We start from the raw sequence: 19,360 nt of genomic DNA on the forward strand, positions 1-19,360 counted from the left end.
TGAAGGCGAATCACCAATCGAGTTGGCTGTCACAGTCATATAATCTTTAGTTTGCCCAGTAACGCTTTGTCCCCCATATCTGTGGTTAAGTGTGGGTAGAAATGGCATTTTGTAGCCCAATAATTACATTTTTACGAACCTTCTGGTAGAGGTGAGGAATAGCTTTTCTAGTGAAATGGTGTTGTGATGGAATTTGGTAATAGGGACAGAAGACCTCAAGTAACTGTCTAAAACCAGCTGCATTAATAGTGGATATTGGACGCAGATCTAATACTAGCATAGTCGCCATGGCGTCTGTGATCCGCTTTGCGACTGGGTGACAGCTTTTCTTACTTTCTTCCTATAGCAAAGGATTGCTTAACAGTCAATTGTTGTAAACTACTAGTAGTATTCTTCTGGTTTGAAGATCCACCACCAGCAGCAGCGGGGACTAACGCTCAATAATTCTTCAGAGGAATCATGGTTAGCGGAGGAGTCATCTAGCCTTAGCAACTTGGATTGCAGGACTAACTCCCATCACTTGTGAGGAAATTGATGATGAAGGTGTTGAGGTTGTAGATTGCAGGTGAGGGAAGGGAGGTAGATGATGCTGGACTGCTTGTTGTTATTTTTTTAACATAAGTTCCTGATTTTCCCCAACAGCTTTCCATGAACTCGCTTCAAATGTCGTTACATGGATGAGGATCCTAGATGGTTATGCTCCCTACCTCTACTGAGTGTGGCTTTAAAAACGCTACAAATGGCTAGACAACTGTTGTCAGGATTTGTGTAAAAATAATTTCACACATAAGAGGTGGATTTTTGGTCTTATGCCCAGGCATGACAATGGACTTTTTATCATCACTGGCAAGAACTGCTGCAATCTTTTGTTTGAAAGTGTATGAAAATAATATTGTGACCTGTGAGGTGGTCAAAACTGAATGGAAATGAATGGAAATTAGTGTTAGTGGAGGGTAATAATAATAATGTAGGTACAAAATAATACCTAAATTATGTGATTTTAGCCCAAAAAATGTAATTTTTGTAAAAAAAATAGCAAAACAAAACCAAAACCAAAACACGCAACCCGAAGGTAATCCAGATCCAAAACCAAAACACGGGGTCAGTGAGCATCTCTAGTTATTACTGTGTTTATTCCCAGATGTAAAGTGCTATGGAAATTGCTGGCGCTATATAAATAAATGCTGATGATGATATGTCCCCCATGTGTTGTATTAAAAAAAATTCTGTGTAACATAATACTATTCTGCAATACCCTATGCTGCCTAGTATTTCTACTTGGTATTGAATTTTGCTATGTGATTATTATAATGCAAAATTTATAGGACTATAAATTCTTTACCAATAATATTAATGGTTTTTATGTAAAACAATCCACTTGCATTATTATTACTAGAAAGAAACACAACCCGTAACAGTGAGCAATTTGGAGGAGGAAAAGGCTCGGAGGAGAAGTAGGAGAAGGAGGCTCGGAGGCTCGGAGGAGAAGGAGGCGGATCGGCGGAGGAGGTGGTGGCTGGGAGGAGGAGGAGGAGGAGGCTCAGAGGAGGACGAGGAAGAGGAGGTTCAGAGGAGGAGAAGAAGGAGGAGGAGAAGGAGGAGGATGAGGAAGAGGTGAAGGAGGAGGAAGAGGTGAAGGAGGAGAGGAGGGCGGTTCAGAGGAGGAGGAGAAGGAAGGCGGCGAAGGAGGCGGCTCAGAGGAGGAAGAGGAGGCGCCTCAGAGGAGGAGGAGGTGGAGGCTCAGAGGAGGAGGAGGAGGAGGAGGAGGTGGAGGCTCAGAGGAGGAGGAGGTTTAGAGGAAAAGGAGGAGGAGGCTCAGAGGAGGAGGAGGAGGCAGCTCAGGCACAGAGGAGGAGGAGGCGGCTCAGAGGAAGACGAGGAGAAGGAGGCAGCGAAAGAGGCGGTTCAGAGGAGGAGGAGGCTCGGAGGCAGCTCGGAGGAGGAGGCTGGGGAGGCGGCTCGGAGAAGGAGGCTCAGAGGAGGAGGCTCGTAGGAGGCTCGGAGGCGGCTCAGAGGAGGAGGAGGAGGCTCAGAGGGGGAGGAGGAGGCGGCTCAGAGGAGGAGGCTAGGAAGGTGGCTCAGAGAAGGAGGAGGCGGCTCAGAGGAGGATGAGTCGGCTCATAGGAGGAGGCGGCTCGGAGGAGGAAGAGGAGGCTGCTCGGAGGAGGCTGCTCAGAGGAGGCGGCTCAGAGGAGGCGGCTCAGAGGAGGCGGCTCAGAGGAGCAGGAGGAGAAGGAGGAGGAGGAGGCGGCTCAGAGGAGCAAGAGGAGGCGGCTCAGAGGAGGAGAAGGTGGAGGCTCAGAGGAGGAGGTGGAGGCTCAGAGGAGGAGGAGGAGGCTCAGAGGAGGAGGAGGAGGAGGCGGCTCAGCGCAGAGGAGGAGGAGGCGGCTCAGAGGAGGAGGAGGAGGAGAAGGAGGCAGCGAAGGAGGCGGATCAGAGGAAGAAGAGGCGGCTCAGAGGAGGAGGAGGCTCAGAGGAGGAGGCTCGGAGGCGGCTCAGAGGAGGAGGCTGGGAGGCGGCTCTGAGGAGGAGGCTCGGAGGCGGCTCTGAGGATTCTCGGAGGAGGCTCAGAGGAGGAGGAAGGAGGCGGCTCAGAGGAGGAGGCGGCTCAGAGGAGGAGGAGGAGACGGCTCAGATTGGGAGGAGGAGGCGGCTCAGAGGAGGAAGCTAGGAGGTGGCACAAAGAAGGAGGAGGCGGCTCAGAGGAGGAGGAGGTGGCTCGGAGGAGGAGGCGGCTCGGAGGAGGCTCAGAGGAGGAGGTGGCTCAGAGGAGCAGGAGGAGGAGGCTCAGAGGAGGAGGAAGAGGAGAAGAAGGAGGAGGCTCAGAGGAGGAGGCGGTTCAGAGGAGGAGGAGAAGGAGGCTCAGAGGAGCTAGGAGGTGGCTCAGAGAAGGAGGAGGCGGCTCAGAGGAGGATGAGTCTGCTCATAGGAGGAGGCGGCTCGGAGGAGGAGGAGGAAGCTGCTCGGAGGAGACTGCTCAGAGGAGGCGGCTCAGAGGAGCAGGAGGAGGCGGCTCAGAGGAGGAGGAGGTGGAGGCTCAGAGGAGGAGGTGGAGGCTCAGAGGAGGAGGAGGAGGAGGCTCAGAGGAGGAGGAGGCGGCTCAGGCGCAGAGGAGAAGGAGGCGGCTCAGAGGAGGAAGAAGAGGGCGGCTCAGAGGAGGAGGAGGCTCGGAGGCGGCTCAGAGGAGGAGGCTCGGAGGCAGCTCTGAGGAGGAGGCTCGGAGGAGGAGGAAGGAGGCGGCTCAGAGGAGGAGGCTGCTCAGAGGAGGAGGAGGAGACGGCTTAGATTGGGAGGAGGAGGCGGCTCAGAGGAGGAGGCTAGGAGGTGGCACAGAGAAGGAGGAGGCGGCTCAGAGGAGCAGGAGGAGGAGGCTCAGAGGAGGAGAAGGAGGAGGCTCAGAGGAGGAGGAGGCTCAGAGGAGTAGGAGGAGAAGGCTCAGAGGAGGAGGAGAAGGAGGTTCAGAGGAGGAAGAGGAGGAGGCTCAGAGGAGGAAGAGGGGGAGGCTCAGAGGAGGAAGAGGAGGCTCAGAGGAGGAAGAGGAGGAGGCTGAGAGGAGGAGGCTCGGAGGCGGCTCAGAGGAGAAGGCTCAGAGGAGGATGAGGAGGGGAAGGCTCGGAGGAGGAGGCTCGGAGAAGGAGAAGGAGGCTCGGACGTGGAAGAGGAGAAGGAGGCTCGGAGGAGGAGGAGAGAAGAAGAAGAGGAGGAGGAGGAGAAGGAGGCTCGGAGGAGGAGAGAAGAAGGAGGCTTGGAGGAGGAGGAGAAGAAGGATGCTCGGAGGAGGAGGAGAAGGAGGTTCAGAGGAGGAGGAGGAGGAGGAGGAGAAGGAGGAGATGGAGGCTTGGAGGAGAAGGAGAAAGAAGGAGGCTTGGAGGAGGAGGAGAAGGAGGCTCGGAGGAGGAGGGGGAGGTTCGGAGTAGGGGGCTTGGAGGAGGCGGCGGCTCGGAGGAGGAGGGGGAGGTTCGGAGGAGGAGGCTTGGAGGAGGCGGCGGCTCGGAGGAGGAGGAGGAAAAGGAGTAGGAGGAGGGGGGCTCGTCGTCGTCGGAGGCTCGGAGGAGGAGGAGAAGGCTCGGAGGAGAAGGAGGTTCGGAGAAGGCTCGGAGGAGGAGGAGGCTCGGAGGATGAAGAGGAGGAGGCTTGGAGGAGGCGGCAGCTTGGAGGAGGAGGAGGAGGGGGCTCGGAGGAGGAGAAGGAGGCTCGGAGGAGGAGGAGGCTCGGAGGAGGAGGAGGCTCAGGCTCGGAGACGAAGAAGAAAAACAAGAAGAACAAGAACAAGAACAACAAGAACAAGAACAACAAGAACAAGAAGAACAAGTACAAGAAGAACAAGAACAAGGCGGCCCAGAAGGAGACACCCCTTCACGAAAGGCCGGAACCACTATCACCTGGTTTAAATGGAAACCTGACTTGAGATGGAGAAGGTAGGGCCTGTGGTACATCACCTCCCAAAACCATCTGAAGTCCAGGAATTGACCACCTCCACAGAAGCAGCCAAAGATCATCCAGTATTTACACTCATAGAAGCGGCAGTAGCTTCTGCCTGTCGATTGATAAGCTGGGCGAGCAAAGAGACAGACTGAGCCAAAGAAGAAACCCACACCCACCACGGCGGAGGGGCCGCCGCTGGTCTACACGCCCTGGTCCCCTGCTTCACACTGCGCACATATAGCTCCCTGGTCCAGCTGTCCCACCAGTAGCTTCGCTGCTGGTGGATCCAACATGTCGGGTCCTCAAACAAAGTACTGTGCTCTCTGCCCGTGGCAGCACCGGGACCCGTTGGGACACTGCAGTGACAGTCGCATAGCGCTGTCACTGCCCGCAATACTTTAGATTCATTCTTGTCTTTTTTTTTTTTTTTACACAAAAACTGAACATTGTACCATTAAATACCTAGGAGGAATAATATTAACTAACACTTACCCCCACCTAACACTAATAAAATATGAAACTAAAAAATAATAAAATCTAAACTAAGAAGCAAGTAATGCCAAGCAGTACTAAACACAACCCAACTCCTTGGGCACTTAAACAAAAACTGAGAAATATTGGGGTTGCAGAGGGGAGGAGTCAGCAGCAAGTTTAGTTATTAACTATTTAAGTGCCAACTCCAAGTGCCCTCAGACAACCGCATGGTAGCAATGTCCCCCAGAGTGGATGATGGAAAAAATAAAAACAGTCAACAATACATACAGTAATTACAAAACAACTGTTGGGTAGGAGAAAATTACTGGGCTATGAGTTTCAGAAAGTTTTACATTTTCACCTGTAAGACTTATGCAGCTCTGCAACCTTTGCTTTCCAGATCCTTGGTCTGATTTGGACTCAGTTTAAACTCGCTAACATAATCTGTGCCATGGAGATCTTCATCATAATCGCCCACCTCTGACTGGGACAGTGTAAGAGCCCAAAAGTGCAAGGGTAGCGAAGGAGCATGGCAGGCGCCCACTTAGGATATCCTGACGCAGCTGGAGGCACAGGTTGTACCTGGAAGAAGAAGATAACAGAAGTGGAGTCCACTGTGTTTAATCTGCAGCAGTTCTCTAGTGGGAGCATGAAGGACAGACAAGACGACTTTGAACCTCATTCAATTAGTAGTTGTTCAAATTATTTGTCTATGACACAGTGAACATTTGATCATATTCGCACAAAGGCAAATATGTAGTGGCAAACTTACACTTTACGTTATCTTGGCAATTCTAACTACAAGAAAACAATTCTCAACCCTCACTCCATGTGAAATTCATGTGAAGTAACAAGTCTTAATGGCAAGCCAGTCTTAAAAACGGGCAAAACCCAAATTCCCCACCTGCTCCAAACAAGAACAGCCACATGCAAATTACCACTTTAAAAAAACCCTTTGTGGGAAGGTCAGTCCACACTGATGAATGGTTAAGAGACAGCAGTTCCATTTTCACAGCAACCAAGAGAACAAACTAACCCACAAGCATTGGCTGGAGAATAGACAATCCTTTAGAGGAAATCAACTCTAAAATGGACTCAACAGAAAACACCCCATAATGTTTAACAATGCCCCACACTAACAATATGAGTCTCTCTGCCACGAGGCATATGTTTTTTTTTGGAAGCACTGCTGTCAGGGCTCTCACTATTTAGGTAAGAGGTTATCATCAACATTGTAAATGAAAGTATATCTAGCGTGTGTGATGAAATAATTAGGAATACATTGCTTATTTCAAAATTAAGGTCATTCTGCACACAGAACTCTTTCTAACTGTACATTTGCATCAATTAATGCTACATATATATATATATATATATATATATATATATATTATACATATACACACACACACACACACATACACGCATACATACACACACGTACATTATATATATATATCTATATATATATATATATATATATGAGAGAGAGAGAGAGACAGAGAGACAGAGAGAGAGACAGAGGGAGAGACAGAGGGAGAGACAGAGAGAGAGACAGAGAGAGAGGACACAGAGAGAGAAACAGAGAGAGAGACAGAGAGAGAGAGACAGAGACACAGACAGAGAGAGACAGAGACACAGACAGAGAGAGACAGAGAGACAGAGACACAGACAGAGAGAGACAGAGGAATTGGGGCTTTTATACTTACATGAAATCCGTTTCTCTTAGTCCATTGGGGACACCGGGGGACATTGGGTGTAGAGTAGGGGCAGGGCGAACTGGCACTTTAAACTTCTGTTTAACTAAGCCCTAGCTCCTCCCCCTCTATACCCCACTTCCTGTCTCAGCCTCAGTTTATGTTTAAACCAAGCCCACAGAAAGGGGAGATAGAAAGAAAACAGGAAAAGAGAATAAAATTAACAAACAATAACATTCTCTTAACAACAGGACAACATGTCAAACAGTAGGAGAAACTAGAGCATTAAGGGTGGGCGCCCGGTGTCCCCCAATGGACTAAGCGAAAACGGATTTTACGTAAAGTATAAAAATCCGATTTTCTCTGTCATCCTTTGGGGGCCACCAGGGACATCCCAAAGCTGCCTCACTGGAGGGAACGCTTAGAAGAAACGGCACAAAGCACTTTTCTTCTAAAACTTGCATACTTGGATGCAAACACATTAAACTTGTAAAATTTAGAGAATGTGCGTACAGACGACCACATGGCCGCTTTACACAGCTGTTCACTGGAGGCACCATGGCGGACCGCCCAGGAAGCACTTACAGACCTTGTAGAGTGCACGCTCAGAATATCTAGGATAGGCTCCCCAGCCTTACTATAAGCTTGACGGATAACAGCCTTAATCCACCTAGCAAAACTGACTTTAGAACCTGGCTACGGTCAAAACCGTTTTCCAGGTTAGAAATTTAAATTCCACTGTATCCAAAGATTCAAAAGGCGGATGCTGTAAAGCATTCAACACCAAATTCAAATTCCATTGAGCTACTGGATGAACATATAGAGAATGTACATGGAGAAAAAGTGCTCATCAGGTATAACAGCAAGTCTTGTTTGAAAGAAGACCGAAAGCTGCTGACACCTGACATTTAAGAGAACTAAGACACAAATCTGCATCCAACCCGTCCTGCAAGAACCTAAGTAGCCTGGCCAAGCGAAAAGAAGGATATCCCTTCTTTTTACACCTGCCAATATATGTTTTTTAAACTTGAAGATAGACTTTTGCAGAAGCTGGTTTCTGAACCCAAAGCAATGTTTGCACCACACGTTCAGAAAACCCCTTAGATCTCCGAATCATGGCTTCAATAGCCACGCCAGTAAAGCCAGACATTGTAAATTTAAATGACAAAAGGGACCTGAAAGCGGAACCACCAAGGGACAGACATGGCGTCTACCATGACTGCCATGGGATCTCTTGTGCGGGAGCAGAAGAGAGGGGGACTTTGTGGTTGAACCGGAATGCCATCCTGTCGACATCTGGATGACCCCACCTTTCCACCAACTGACGAACACTTCCGGATGGAGGAACATTTGCTGCATGGCCAAAGGACTCTTGGTGCCGCCCTGATGATTGAAGTATGCCGCTAACGTGGCAGTGTGTGACTGAATCTTCACTGGCCTTGCTGCAGCAAGTGTTGCGCGTGTTTGAGCATGAAACACTGCTCGCAGTTTCAAGACATTGATTGTAAGTTTGGATTGTGTTTGAATACAAAGACACTGAAACTGAGTGTGAAGACAGACGGTCCCCCCAACCTCGAAGGCCGGCATCCTTCGTAATAAAAGTCCAATTCCAAATTGAGAATTTGCAACCCCCTGGCGAGAATATGTTTGTGTAACCACCAAAGAAGCGACTGACTCATTTCTGAAGACAGGCGGAATACCTGGCCCGCAAAAAATAAGATGGGATTTGTTCCATTGCAACAGAAGTTCCAACTGGAACTGCCGTGCCTGAAACTGAGGACACTGGACCAGCTCGAAAGTTGATACCATCTTGCCCAAAAATCTCGTGGCGAAATGTAGCGAAGGCTGCCTTGCCGCCAACAGAGATTTCACCATGTTCTGCAAGGCTAGAATCTTGTACTAGTTTGTAATAACAACTGTCGTTGTCGGGTGTCGAATAAAAGACCCAAAAAGATCATCCGCTGGGATGATCAACTTGGACTTGTTGAAGTTCAGAATCCAATTGTGAGACTCTAGAGTCTGGATTGCTACTTGGATATGCGACTGAAGCATGTCTGGAAAATCTGCCCTTAAAAGAAGATCATCTACGTAAGGGTTGATTGTAAACCCCTTGGACCTTAGCAGAGCAGCAATGACCGCCATGATCTTGGTGAAGAAACATGGGGCCGTGGCCAGACCAAAGGGAAGAGCCTGAAATTGGAAGTGCTCTGATCGAACCCCAAACCTCAAAAGGGACTTGTGACCCTTCCAAATATGGAGATAGGCATCCTTGATGTCTATAGCTACCATAACTTCTCCTTGTTACATGCCTTGAATGAACAAGCGCAAAGACTCCATCTTGAACCTGGGCACTCTGACCTGGCAGTTCTAAGATTTCAAAATCAGAATTGGTCTAAATGAGCCTTCTGGTTGTGGCACGAGAAACAGTTTGGAATAAAAACCCAAACCTCTTTGTGAATCAAAATAATCACTCTGGAAGAAAGGAGGGATTGAATTGCTTCTCGTAAGACCAGTCATTTTCGTGGACAAGTGGGAAGCCCTGTGAAAAGGAACCGTCTGGGAGGAAGACCGAGCAAATTGATCTTGTATACCTGGTCCACCACTCCCCGAGCCCACACATCGGTGGTAGACTGAAACCACTGATCTCTGAACAAGAGAAGACGGGGCTTCTACCACTGGCGTCAGCAGAGGAGCAAAATGCCAGTCATGCGGACTGCATGTTTGCAGATTTTGCTGCTGGACGCCGAGCAGACAAGGCCTGGCGCCCATACAGCAAACCACCCCTGGAGACGGATGACTGGCCTCTGGAAGATTGGCCTGAGGAATATTGACCAAAACTTTACTGAGAACCGAAAGAACCGGAATCTGCACATTCTTTGTTTGGGAGCATTAACAGGGAAAAACGTGCTTTTTCCTCCTGTTGCTTGACTGATAATTGAGTCAAGCCAAAGTCCAAACAAAACACACCCAGAAAAAGATATGGTCTCAAGAAAGTTTTTAGACTCTACATCAGCCTCCCACTACTTAAGCCAGAGAGTGCGACGAGCCGAAACTGCAGAGGCAGAAATACGTGTACGTGCCCCAATCAGTCCCACGTCCATAGCTGCCTCTCCTAAATAATCTGTTGCCCTCTGAATTTGCTCCACTAATGGAAGCAATTCAGAGGATGGCCTGTCTGCCAACAAATCTTTAGACAGCTGTTCTGACCAGCGTTTCACAAATTTGTTAACCCACGCAGATGTCAAGGCAGGCCTCAAAGAGGCACCTGGTGCCACAATAATGGACTTACCTTACGGTCTGTACCATCCTAAAGAGTGGCTGCGTTATGAAGTGGAATAGTAGTTACCTTGGCTAACCTTGCAACAGCAGCATCCACACGTGGAGGCGTCTCCCATTTAGCAAGAACTTCAGGTGAAAAAGGGTAGCACGACTGCAGTCGCCGAGATACTTGGAACCTCCTATCAGGGGAAGCCAAGGTTCTGACAACAAATCTTCAAATTGGGAAGAAAGAGAAAGATTTATTTTTCCGGCATGCAAAAAGAGAACCCTTAAGAGCGTCGGGAACCTCTTAGGAAAGTCAAGTACCAGACGCACAGCTTGTATTAATTCCTTCACATTCTGATGACCAGAATGAACCTCCTTCACCACCAAAGGAGCATCCACCACCAATTCACCCTTCTCCTGGGAACAAGAGTCAGAATCTGACTCTTTTCCCTGAAGGGGTGTCGCCACCCTCTTACGCTTACATGAGGAAGACTGTGCAGCATAATGCAACATCCTCTCTAAGAGGAAGAAACCAACACCAAACACTGTACAGAGGATACAAGTCCCTGTACACAAGCTGGTGCTACAGACTCCGGTAAGTTAAAAACAGTCAAACCCTGACTTAGCGAACTAGAACCCATGTCATTCTCTACAGTGAAAGCGGAAACAGAAGATAGAGCATCCACAGCCTGTGACTGCACCAACTGAGCAAGTTCAACCACCGTATGGGAGAGAGACCGAGCCCAGGCAGGTTTTGCTGTATCTGAACAAGCAGCTGCTGTATCACACAGTATGCTCTCTAAGGACCGGCAGGCTGCGCACAGAGCATGCGTGCCCGACTGATCAGATGATAACTTAACGTGACACACAGCACAGGTGAAACTACATAGATGTAACAACATCACTACCACGCATGGATTTTTCCCTATCTGACATGTTAACAGGTGGGACAAAACAGGCACAACACAGTGTAAAAACAGTGTAACAAAACACAAAATAAATAATAAGCAGCACACAAAACTGAACAGAAAGTGAGCCTGCAATACAGCCAATAAAGCCCCACAGATTAAAAGCCAAACTTTTAAAAATAACAACCCCCAACACTTTACCTTACAGGACTCAAGACAGAAAAGGGAAGAAGATGGAGCTATAAAATGGCTGTCTATTCTGGTGTCTGCACACCAAGGAGTGAGAGACCACCACGGCAGAAGTGCAAAATAGGAAAAACACCACTTCCCCTGGGCCCAGTACTGAATTGGCAAGCGTCAAACAGAACAACCCCCTCAACCAATCCAGTGCCTAGCAGGGCTCAAAGTCTTAGTGACCCAAGTATGACCCAGTCCCCTGAGCTAAATATAGAATTTTTTTTTTTTTTTATTAAATGACTGCTCCTATTAAGAAGCAGCCTGACCCAGGGAACAACTGCAATTTTCTACCCCCCCCCCCCTCTCCCAGCTCTGTGCTGGGACTGGGAAAGGGTTTCACTTGCCTGCTGCCATACCTCCTCACGCAGTGTCTGCAGTCTGCAAGCTGGCAGAACAGGACGACGGACACAGCCTGCGGCGACTGTGCCCAGCTCCTAGGCGGGCTCAAAATGTTGGGAGAGGGGGTCTGGCAAAGTAGGCACCTCCGATCCCCCCATCAAGACAGCGCACAGCCGTCCATGATGTGCGCTCCAAACTACCATGCTGCGCTATTCATTCACTCTCCCCGCTAGCTGCAGGCTCGGGAGAGTGCTTAACAAGTTGCAGACAGGGAGGAAGGGGAAGCCTAGGCAACTTTACCCCGGAGCCTCCAACACAGCAGCCGTCAGCGCTACACTCGGTGAGAAACAGTCGCTTACGCGGCTCAGAGAGCCACCGGCTCTCAGAAACAGGAGACACAAGTCTCCGATTACTAAAAACAATAAACAAAGTTAAAAAAAACAACAGAATTCAGCTGCTAAGCTTCCCAGACACAGACCGTTCGCCAGGCACTTAAACTAACCTGAGGCTGAGACAGGAAGTGGGGTATAGAGGGGGAGGAGCTAGGGATTACTTAAAAAGAAGTTTAAAGTCCTGTCCCTACTCTATACCCAATGTCCCCATTGTCACCCAATGATAGATATATATATATATATATAAAATAAATGTACACATATACACACACAAACACACACACACATATATATATATATATATATATATATATATATATATATATATATATATATATATATATATATATATATATATGTGTGTATATACACACACACACATATTATATATTTTTGCCATAGGAAATCTGTAAGAGGGGGGGCATGATGTTTGAGGGTCTGCATTTTGAAAACTATTAAAGCTATTAAACTGAAATTTATGATGGCATGCAAATGGAGAACTGTCCACAGGTGCCGAATGTGAAATTTCAGAAAAAAAGAATAAAAAATTACAATTTAGGAACAATCTAAAGTTCAAAATCTCCCCGTTTTTTTTCCACTTCCTGTTTTACAAAAGTCGCCGTTTTTCTGTTTTTTTTTTGGGAGAGCGTAACTCGGTTTAAAGACACGCAGTAAGTTTTGTTAGAAAGCTATTAGGGCTGAGGAGTGCCTTTGAGGGTTCACAAGTTTGACAAAGTTAAAGTTTTTTTTACAATTTGGTAAAACATGCCCCATTTTAAAGATTTCAGAAAAGTTCATAACGTTGCGCATGTCAGATAGTCTTGTGCTGGGTGTACTGAAAATGGCTTCACTTGAGAGCACAAACATGGCTGACCGACCTCTCGCTAAGAAAAAATATTCTGTGAGCAGGAGAAATTAGCCACATTTGGGGGGTAGAGTGAGGATGTCTGGGGTTTTAGGACTGAGGGGGGGGCACACTATACTAGTATTAGCCCTGGCACAGCTCTTATTTCACAGTTTATTAATATCTTAGAGCGGTGCCAGAGCTGTATAAAAGAGCCCGTTTAAGCTTCCCGCCCCCTCAGTGACGTCAGTTAATTTATTCACTGCACTGAGCTGAGGGGCAGGAAATTTAAATGTGCTCAGGTTCCTGCGGTGATTTATAATAAAAAAAAAAAGTGTGGGGTCCCCCCTCTATTCACTTTAAACCCTAGTGCTGCCAGCCTACTGCTGGTTCCGTGAAAATTGGGGAAAAATTTGTGTGGGGTCCCCCCGATTTTCACGGAACCAGCACTAGGCAAACCAGCCGGGGTTAGAGGCACAATAGCAGGGGGACACGCGGCAGGGATACCCTGCCATAATGACTAACCAACCCCAGGCTGTTCAGCGCTGGGCTGGATTTCCTAGGGAGTGGGGTCCGCCGAAAAAAAACCAAGCACCCTTCCCTAGTTACACCCAGCCCAGTGCTGATAGCACTAGGGCTCTTCCTACACCCCTGGGCGGTGGGTGTAGGGTAATAACGCCAATATAAATGTGCAAAAAACAAACAGACGCCATTTTGTTTGGTGGAACTACAAGTCCCAGCCAGCCAGGTTGACCTATACAGTGTGGGCATGCTGTTACTTGTATAACTACAAGCACCAGCATACCCACAGCAGCCAGGGCATGTTGGCACTTGGAGAACCACAAGTGCCAACATGCCCTGACACCCACAGCTGGCTGGGACCTGTAGTTCCACAAAATAAAATGTTTACAAAATCACAGCACCCTCATTACAACCACTAGCATTTATTAAAAATAATAAACCCACAATAATGACAGTAAACACCCTCATTTATGCCACGTATTTTATTAAAAATAATAAATACCCTATACTCACCAATGAAGTTTTCTCTTGTTCGCAGCTTTCAATCCAAAAATGGCTGTAAACAAAGTCCAAAATAAATTTGTTTCCAAAGTCCATGCTTGCCCCTGTCTCAAAGAAATTTGTACTTCCAAATGTATATGCTTGAAAATGGCCAAAATAAATTTGTATTTCCAAATGTTCATGCTTGAAAATGGCCAAAATAAATTTGTACTTCCAAATGTCCATGCTTGAAATCTGTTCACTTCTTCTGCCCAGGGGGGGGGGAGCATTGTTGCTTGAAGTCTTCTGTCCTTCGCCCAGTGGGGAGGCATATTTGAGATCCACGATTCTTCTTGCTTGCTTGAAGAAAAATAAAAAAATAGAGGAGCCGCCACAAACAGCTCCTACCTAGTAGGAGCTCTGATATGCAATGAGCTTAGCTCATTGCACTAGGTCTGTTTATAGTATAAGGGATGGGAAAATCCCCTAATACTATAAAGTTCATTGCGTATCGGAGTTCTACGTTTTTATGAAGCTGCTCTAATGTCTCTTTCTAAGACACGCAGGCCCTAAACTACGATAAAGCTAAACTAAGAAAATGTAATAGTACTGCATGTGTGTATTCCAGTGAACACACAAATCTGAATGAATTAGCAGCTCCACCATTTTGTGAGTGACAGCAATCTCACTCCATGATAGTGCTGAATCTGCAGCCAACAACAGGATGTGATGGCATACCATGTCTGTATTGCTCAGGGAACACGTCCATTAAGGTATCTGCCTTAATCGTCGTAATTTCATTGCTTTTTGGAGTTTGAGTAGAAGATTTTCAATAGTTTTCTTACATTTTAGATGGTGTGTAAGGAACCTTAATCGGACATGTTAAACCGTAAGGTTTTTTGTCTATGGAATATATATATATATACACGTGTGTGTGTGTGTGTGTGTATATATATATATATATATATATATATATATTATAGATATATAGATTATATATATATATATATATATATATATATATATATATATATATATATATTATAGATATATAGATTATATATATATACACATACACATATATATATATATATATATATATATATATATATATATATATATATATACACACATATATACACATACATATATGCACACACACTATTATTATCATCCTTCATTTGTTAGGCGCCACAAGAGTTTCGAAGCGCCGTACGCGGCACAAACAGTAGACTAAACAGGGTGAAATATTACAAACAGTAAACAAAACATACCAAAACTTCAGAGACTCCAGGCAGGCTAATGCAGTAAAGACGGAGCAGAAGAACAGGTATGGAGACAAGAGGGAAGAGGTCCTTGCTCAAATGAGCTTACATCTTAAGGGAGGGTAGACAGAACTCAGGCACAAAGGGAGCCAGTTGAAGTAAGTGGGGAGAGAACAGGGGGGCAGGGAGGAGAGAGGGGATAACAGGCGGAGATGAGGGGGTTAGGTGAAAGGTTGGGAGTGGGGGAGGCCGGTAAGGAGGAGGTTGCAATTATCAGGGCGGGAGATAAGTGCATGGGATAGTTTTTGTGGCAGGGAGAGGAAGGGCCGGATGCGGGCAATTTTGCATAGCTGGAAGCGACAGGCTTGGGCAAGAAATTGAATGTGGGGAGCGAAGTAGAGAGAGGAGTCGAGGGTAATGCCCAAGTAGCGGAGTTGGGTGATGGAGGAGATGGTGGTGTTGTTAACAGTGATAGAGAGGTCGTGGTGGGAGGGGAGTCTAGGGGGAGGAAAGACAATGAGTTCAGTTTTAGAGATGTTAATTTTGAGAAAGCATGATGACATCCATGAGGAGAGGCAGAGTAGCAGAGAGGATGTCAGATACACAAGAGAGGAGGGTGGAGGATAGATCGGGCGAGGAGATGTAGAGTTGAATGTTGTCAGCATAAAGGTGATACGTATATTCAAAGTAGATCTTAGTAAGGCGCTTCACTCAGATGTGCAGCCGTATAAATACCCCAGAGTCTCCACCAAAAACTCCACAATTATACACAATATTACACAAAATGGTACATACAGTGGCGCTTCCGTCTTTGAATCACAGAGAATCTCTGAATAAGAGAAATGTGTCCCTCAATCTTCTCATCATATGCAGTACATGATATAAACAGAAGAAAAGAGAAGAACAAACATGGCATAATAACATTAAACACCAAATAAAGTCCACCACCACTATGGGGCATGTGTTGATCCTCAAAAATTAGTGATGGTGAAAACTTCCAATAAAGCACCCGTGATCCTTCCTTCAATCTTTCTCCCCCTTAGGGTATATGTGTACATTCAGGAAATTCAATATACGCCTGTAGGGTATTTCTCTGTTCCCTTAACAGTACTCCAGTATATCAGATTCCTCTCTCCACTTCCAATGCATGGACATACAAAGAAAAAAAGGCAAGGCAACCGCAATGGTGCATTATCCCACAATATATTTATTTCTAATAAAAACAAACTAAAAACAGAGTCAAATATGTGTGGTCCCGTACCAGAATGTCCTTCATAAAAGCGCATGTGTACAGTCAAACATAGCTGCAGCTCAGATATAATGTAAACAGCACTGTCACCTGGGCACTCGGTAAACGGGACACCCGCCAACGCGTTTCAACCCACGATCCTGGGTCTTTCTCAAGGCTAGACTAAAACACACCCTGTCTGTTTGCTGAGAGGAAGCAGCTTTTAAATCATGTAGGGTTTCCATTAGTCAAACCCTGGTGGAAATTGCAGCGACCCATAAACTGAACAGAGACACTGACTCGCGCAGAGGCTCTGTGTTGAGAAGAGAACCTGGAAGGGGCTGTCAGCTGTGCATCCAGTTTTGTGATCTCTTCCTGATCGGCTGTGGGGTTTCTGCACAGACGGGTTGGAAAATCTTGATTTCTGGTACGCATATATCTGCACAAGGGTGTCCTGGTTTATGTGGGTGTTACCTATAGAACATGGAAATATTCTAAGTCCTGTTACTATAAGTTAATAAACTGCCACTATATATCTGGCACCATTATACCCTCACTATTGGGTATACTACGCAATTTTTGGTGTCCTTTACATTGGTTTCCTCTACACTGGTGTTTGGTCCTATGGTGGATTCCTGTGTGATTCAAATATCATATCAATATACTACACTATTGTGCGCCTCCTCCATTTCTCTTTTATAGGTTTTTTCCATGCTACACCGCTTGGCAAAGAGGATTGGCAGCCACCTGCACATGGGAAGTGTGTATTAAGAAGAAAATATAGACTTTTCTTGGACTATTGGTGTTTTGCTACAAGCGCCATTGTTTGTATTCTTGTTGTTTGAATATATATATCTATATATATATATATATATATATATATATATATATATATATATATATATATATATATTATATATCTATAATTTAGTTTTTTTGTTTTCTTTTAACATCATCCACCACATTGCTATCTATGTACACTCTACAGCCTAATTCATAACATTTACACAGGCTGCAGGAATTGCTGAATCTGTATCACCAAGCTTCTTTCTACCAACTTCTAATGTCCCCACAACTCCCCAAGGGAGACCCAATAACTGTATGTGTGTTGAATTGATTTTTATTCGGAGTTCGCAAGGCAAAACCTCTGCTCAAAACTGTACCCTTGGAATTTAGGTACAAGGTAAATCACAGGGAAAATACAAAGTTGATCCAATATGAAAAAGGTATTTTAAAGCATTCAGAAATGCAGATGTAATATATGTTAAAGATCTTCGACCACATTGTTTTGGCTTGGACTGTTAAACTAATAAAAAAAATAAAACAGAGTGGATGTAATATAACAACCATACCGCCAGTGGCAGCCATGAGAACCACTAATGGGGCCAGGATCACTCACTTTCAGTTTAATCTCCGTACACGACATTTAGGGCTTTAGACGTGTGTTTAACCCATATCATGTATTGTTAAAATGAGCCTACACTAAGCCATTCATGCTATCATAATGCATTTGTCATGCATTAGTTAATGGATGAAAAGCATATTAAAAACAGCAGAGATGTGTAAGAGTGCTCTCAATCTGAAAATGTAACTTTACTTATGGGCCTTACGAAGTAAGGCCCATAAAGTACACATATTTAATATCCCTACACTATCTGATTTTTACTGCATCTTTCTGAGGTTTCACTCAATGTGTAAAGTAAAACAAAAATATTTTTTTTAAATTCCTTCCCATTCTCACCCCCTCAAACCATTCACCCACACCATGTATGATCTCTGTGTTTGTGGTTCCTCTCATAGCCTGAGGGGGCTGTGTGAGTAAGAGGACCAGAGCCCCAGGTAAAAATGGCTGCATGGAACAGCTCCCAATAAATGACAACCTGGGTGGAATGTTTATCCTAGCTGGGAGTAGAGCTTTAAGCATAATTCTCAGTTTAACTGAAGAAGAGCTATCTTGTAAAATGCAGGTTAGTCACAAAAGATATGTGCACACAGAAATTTCTCCTACATTCCATTTTTACAGTGGAACCGAGAAGTCACGGTATCTCACATGTGATATCCTAGAACTAGTGTAGTGCACATGGTCAACTTTGCATGGTGGGGGTCAAAGCAACAATAAAGTAGAGCACATTCTACTTTCCAAGGTCCCTTCTCCATCATCTAAATTCTGCGATTGCTCTTAAAAAGGAAAGAAAAATAATTAAAGGAAAAACAGAATTGAAAGCTTGTAATATACACACATACAACCTTAAATACTAGAAAAGTATATACTGAAACCTCTCTTATATACAATTTTTCCAGTTTGCTGGAAGCCGACATATTGATAAATCTGTAGAAAGAAATCATTTCTTGTAACACACTGAATTGGAGAGGAAACAAGGGGTTAATGCAGAAAAACCTAGGAGCAATTGAAACTGTGGCATCGTCATAGCCAACAAACACTAGGCGAATTCAATAAATCCATGGTCAGTGATCAGTGTTCGAAGTGCAAATTTACAAGTGGCAGTATGGAAAATGTAAGTGAATGGAATTTGATAGTTAACAATGAAGGCAGTAGGAGAAGTGGCGGTATGACATACCTCCGTATACAAGCCCACTTCGGCCACTGTCAGTTAGATGACAGAAAATTTGAGTTGTGCAACTGTGATGGAAACAGTGCATGCATCTACACCATTAGACATACTGTTAAACAAATGTACAACGCAGGGCATGGCCTGGTGGAGCATGGAGTGAGACGTGTGCGTTTCTGCTCCCCAGCCTAAATATCCAATTAGCCATCCTGCTGCTTTGTAAATTCTTGTATTTGCTGGGGTTCTGTGGTGGAGTGGTCCCTGCTTCTTCCGGGCATGACCACGATAGTGGTTCTGGGCGCTCCGATACCTGCATTTGCATCTGGGGCTGGACTGGGTCTGTTTCGGCGGTGACGGAGGAGCTGCGGTCCCTGCATCTGGTACAGCCGTGTATCCTTAAACTGGAATGGGGATCTACTTACCTGTCCAGTGGTTTTCTGCGGGGGAAATATGCACGCTCCGGCTCATCTACAGCCTCAGGAGGCACTCCTGCGCTGGAGTCGCAGACATCTCAGTCCTCCAGGGATTCAACATCGCCGGCAGATGCTGGTGCTACCCTGCAGGAGGTCTTGAGAGCTATCAATGGTGAATATATCCATTCTCCAGGACACCACAACTCCTCTACCTCATAGGATTACTGGTCTGGAGGCTCAGATGGCGTCGGTTAAAGAGATGTCAGACATAGAGGGCCACCGCAAACGCATTAATATCTGAA

General features: G+C 45.9%; 1 protein-coding gene across 1 annotated transcript in view; it reads right to left on the reverse strand.

Annotated features, from left to right (window-relative positions):
- LOC142138677 (protein 4.1-like) overlaps positions 1 to 19,360 on the reverse strand; it is a 157,952-nt gene that overhangs the window by 78,915 nt on the left and 59,677 nt on the right. The window contains 3 exon segments of the mRNA XM_075195524.1: positions 5,261 to 5,289; positions 5,291 to 5,386; positions 5,388 to 5,481. Coding sequence (XP_075051625.1) covers positions 5,261 to 5,289; positions 5,291 to 5,386; positions 5,388 to 5,481 — 219 coding nt within the window.

This window comes from Mixophyes fleayi, chromosome 2 (assembly GCF_038048845.1).
Source record: "Mixophyes fleayi isolate aMixFle1 chromosome 2, aMixFle1.hap1, whole genome shotgun sequence".
Lineage (NCBI taxonomy): Eukaryota > Metazoa > Chordata > Amphibia > Anura > Limnodynastidae > Mixophyes > Mixophyes fleayi.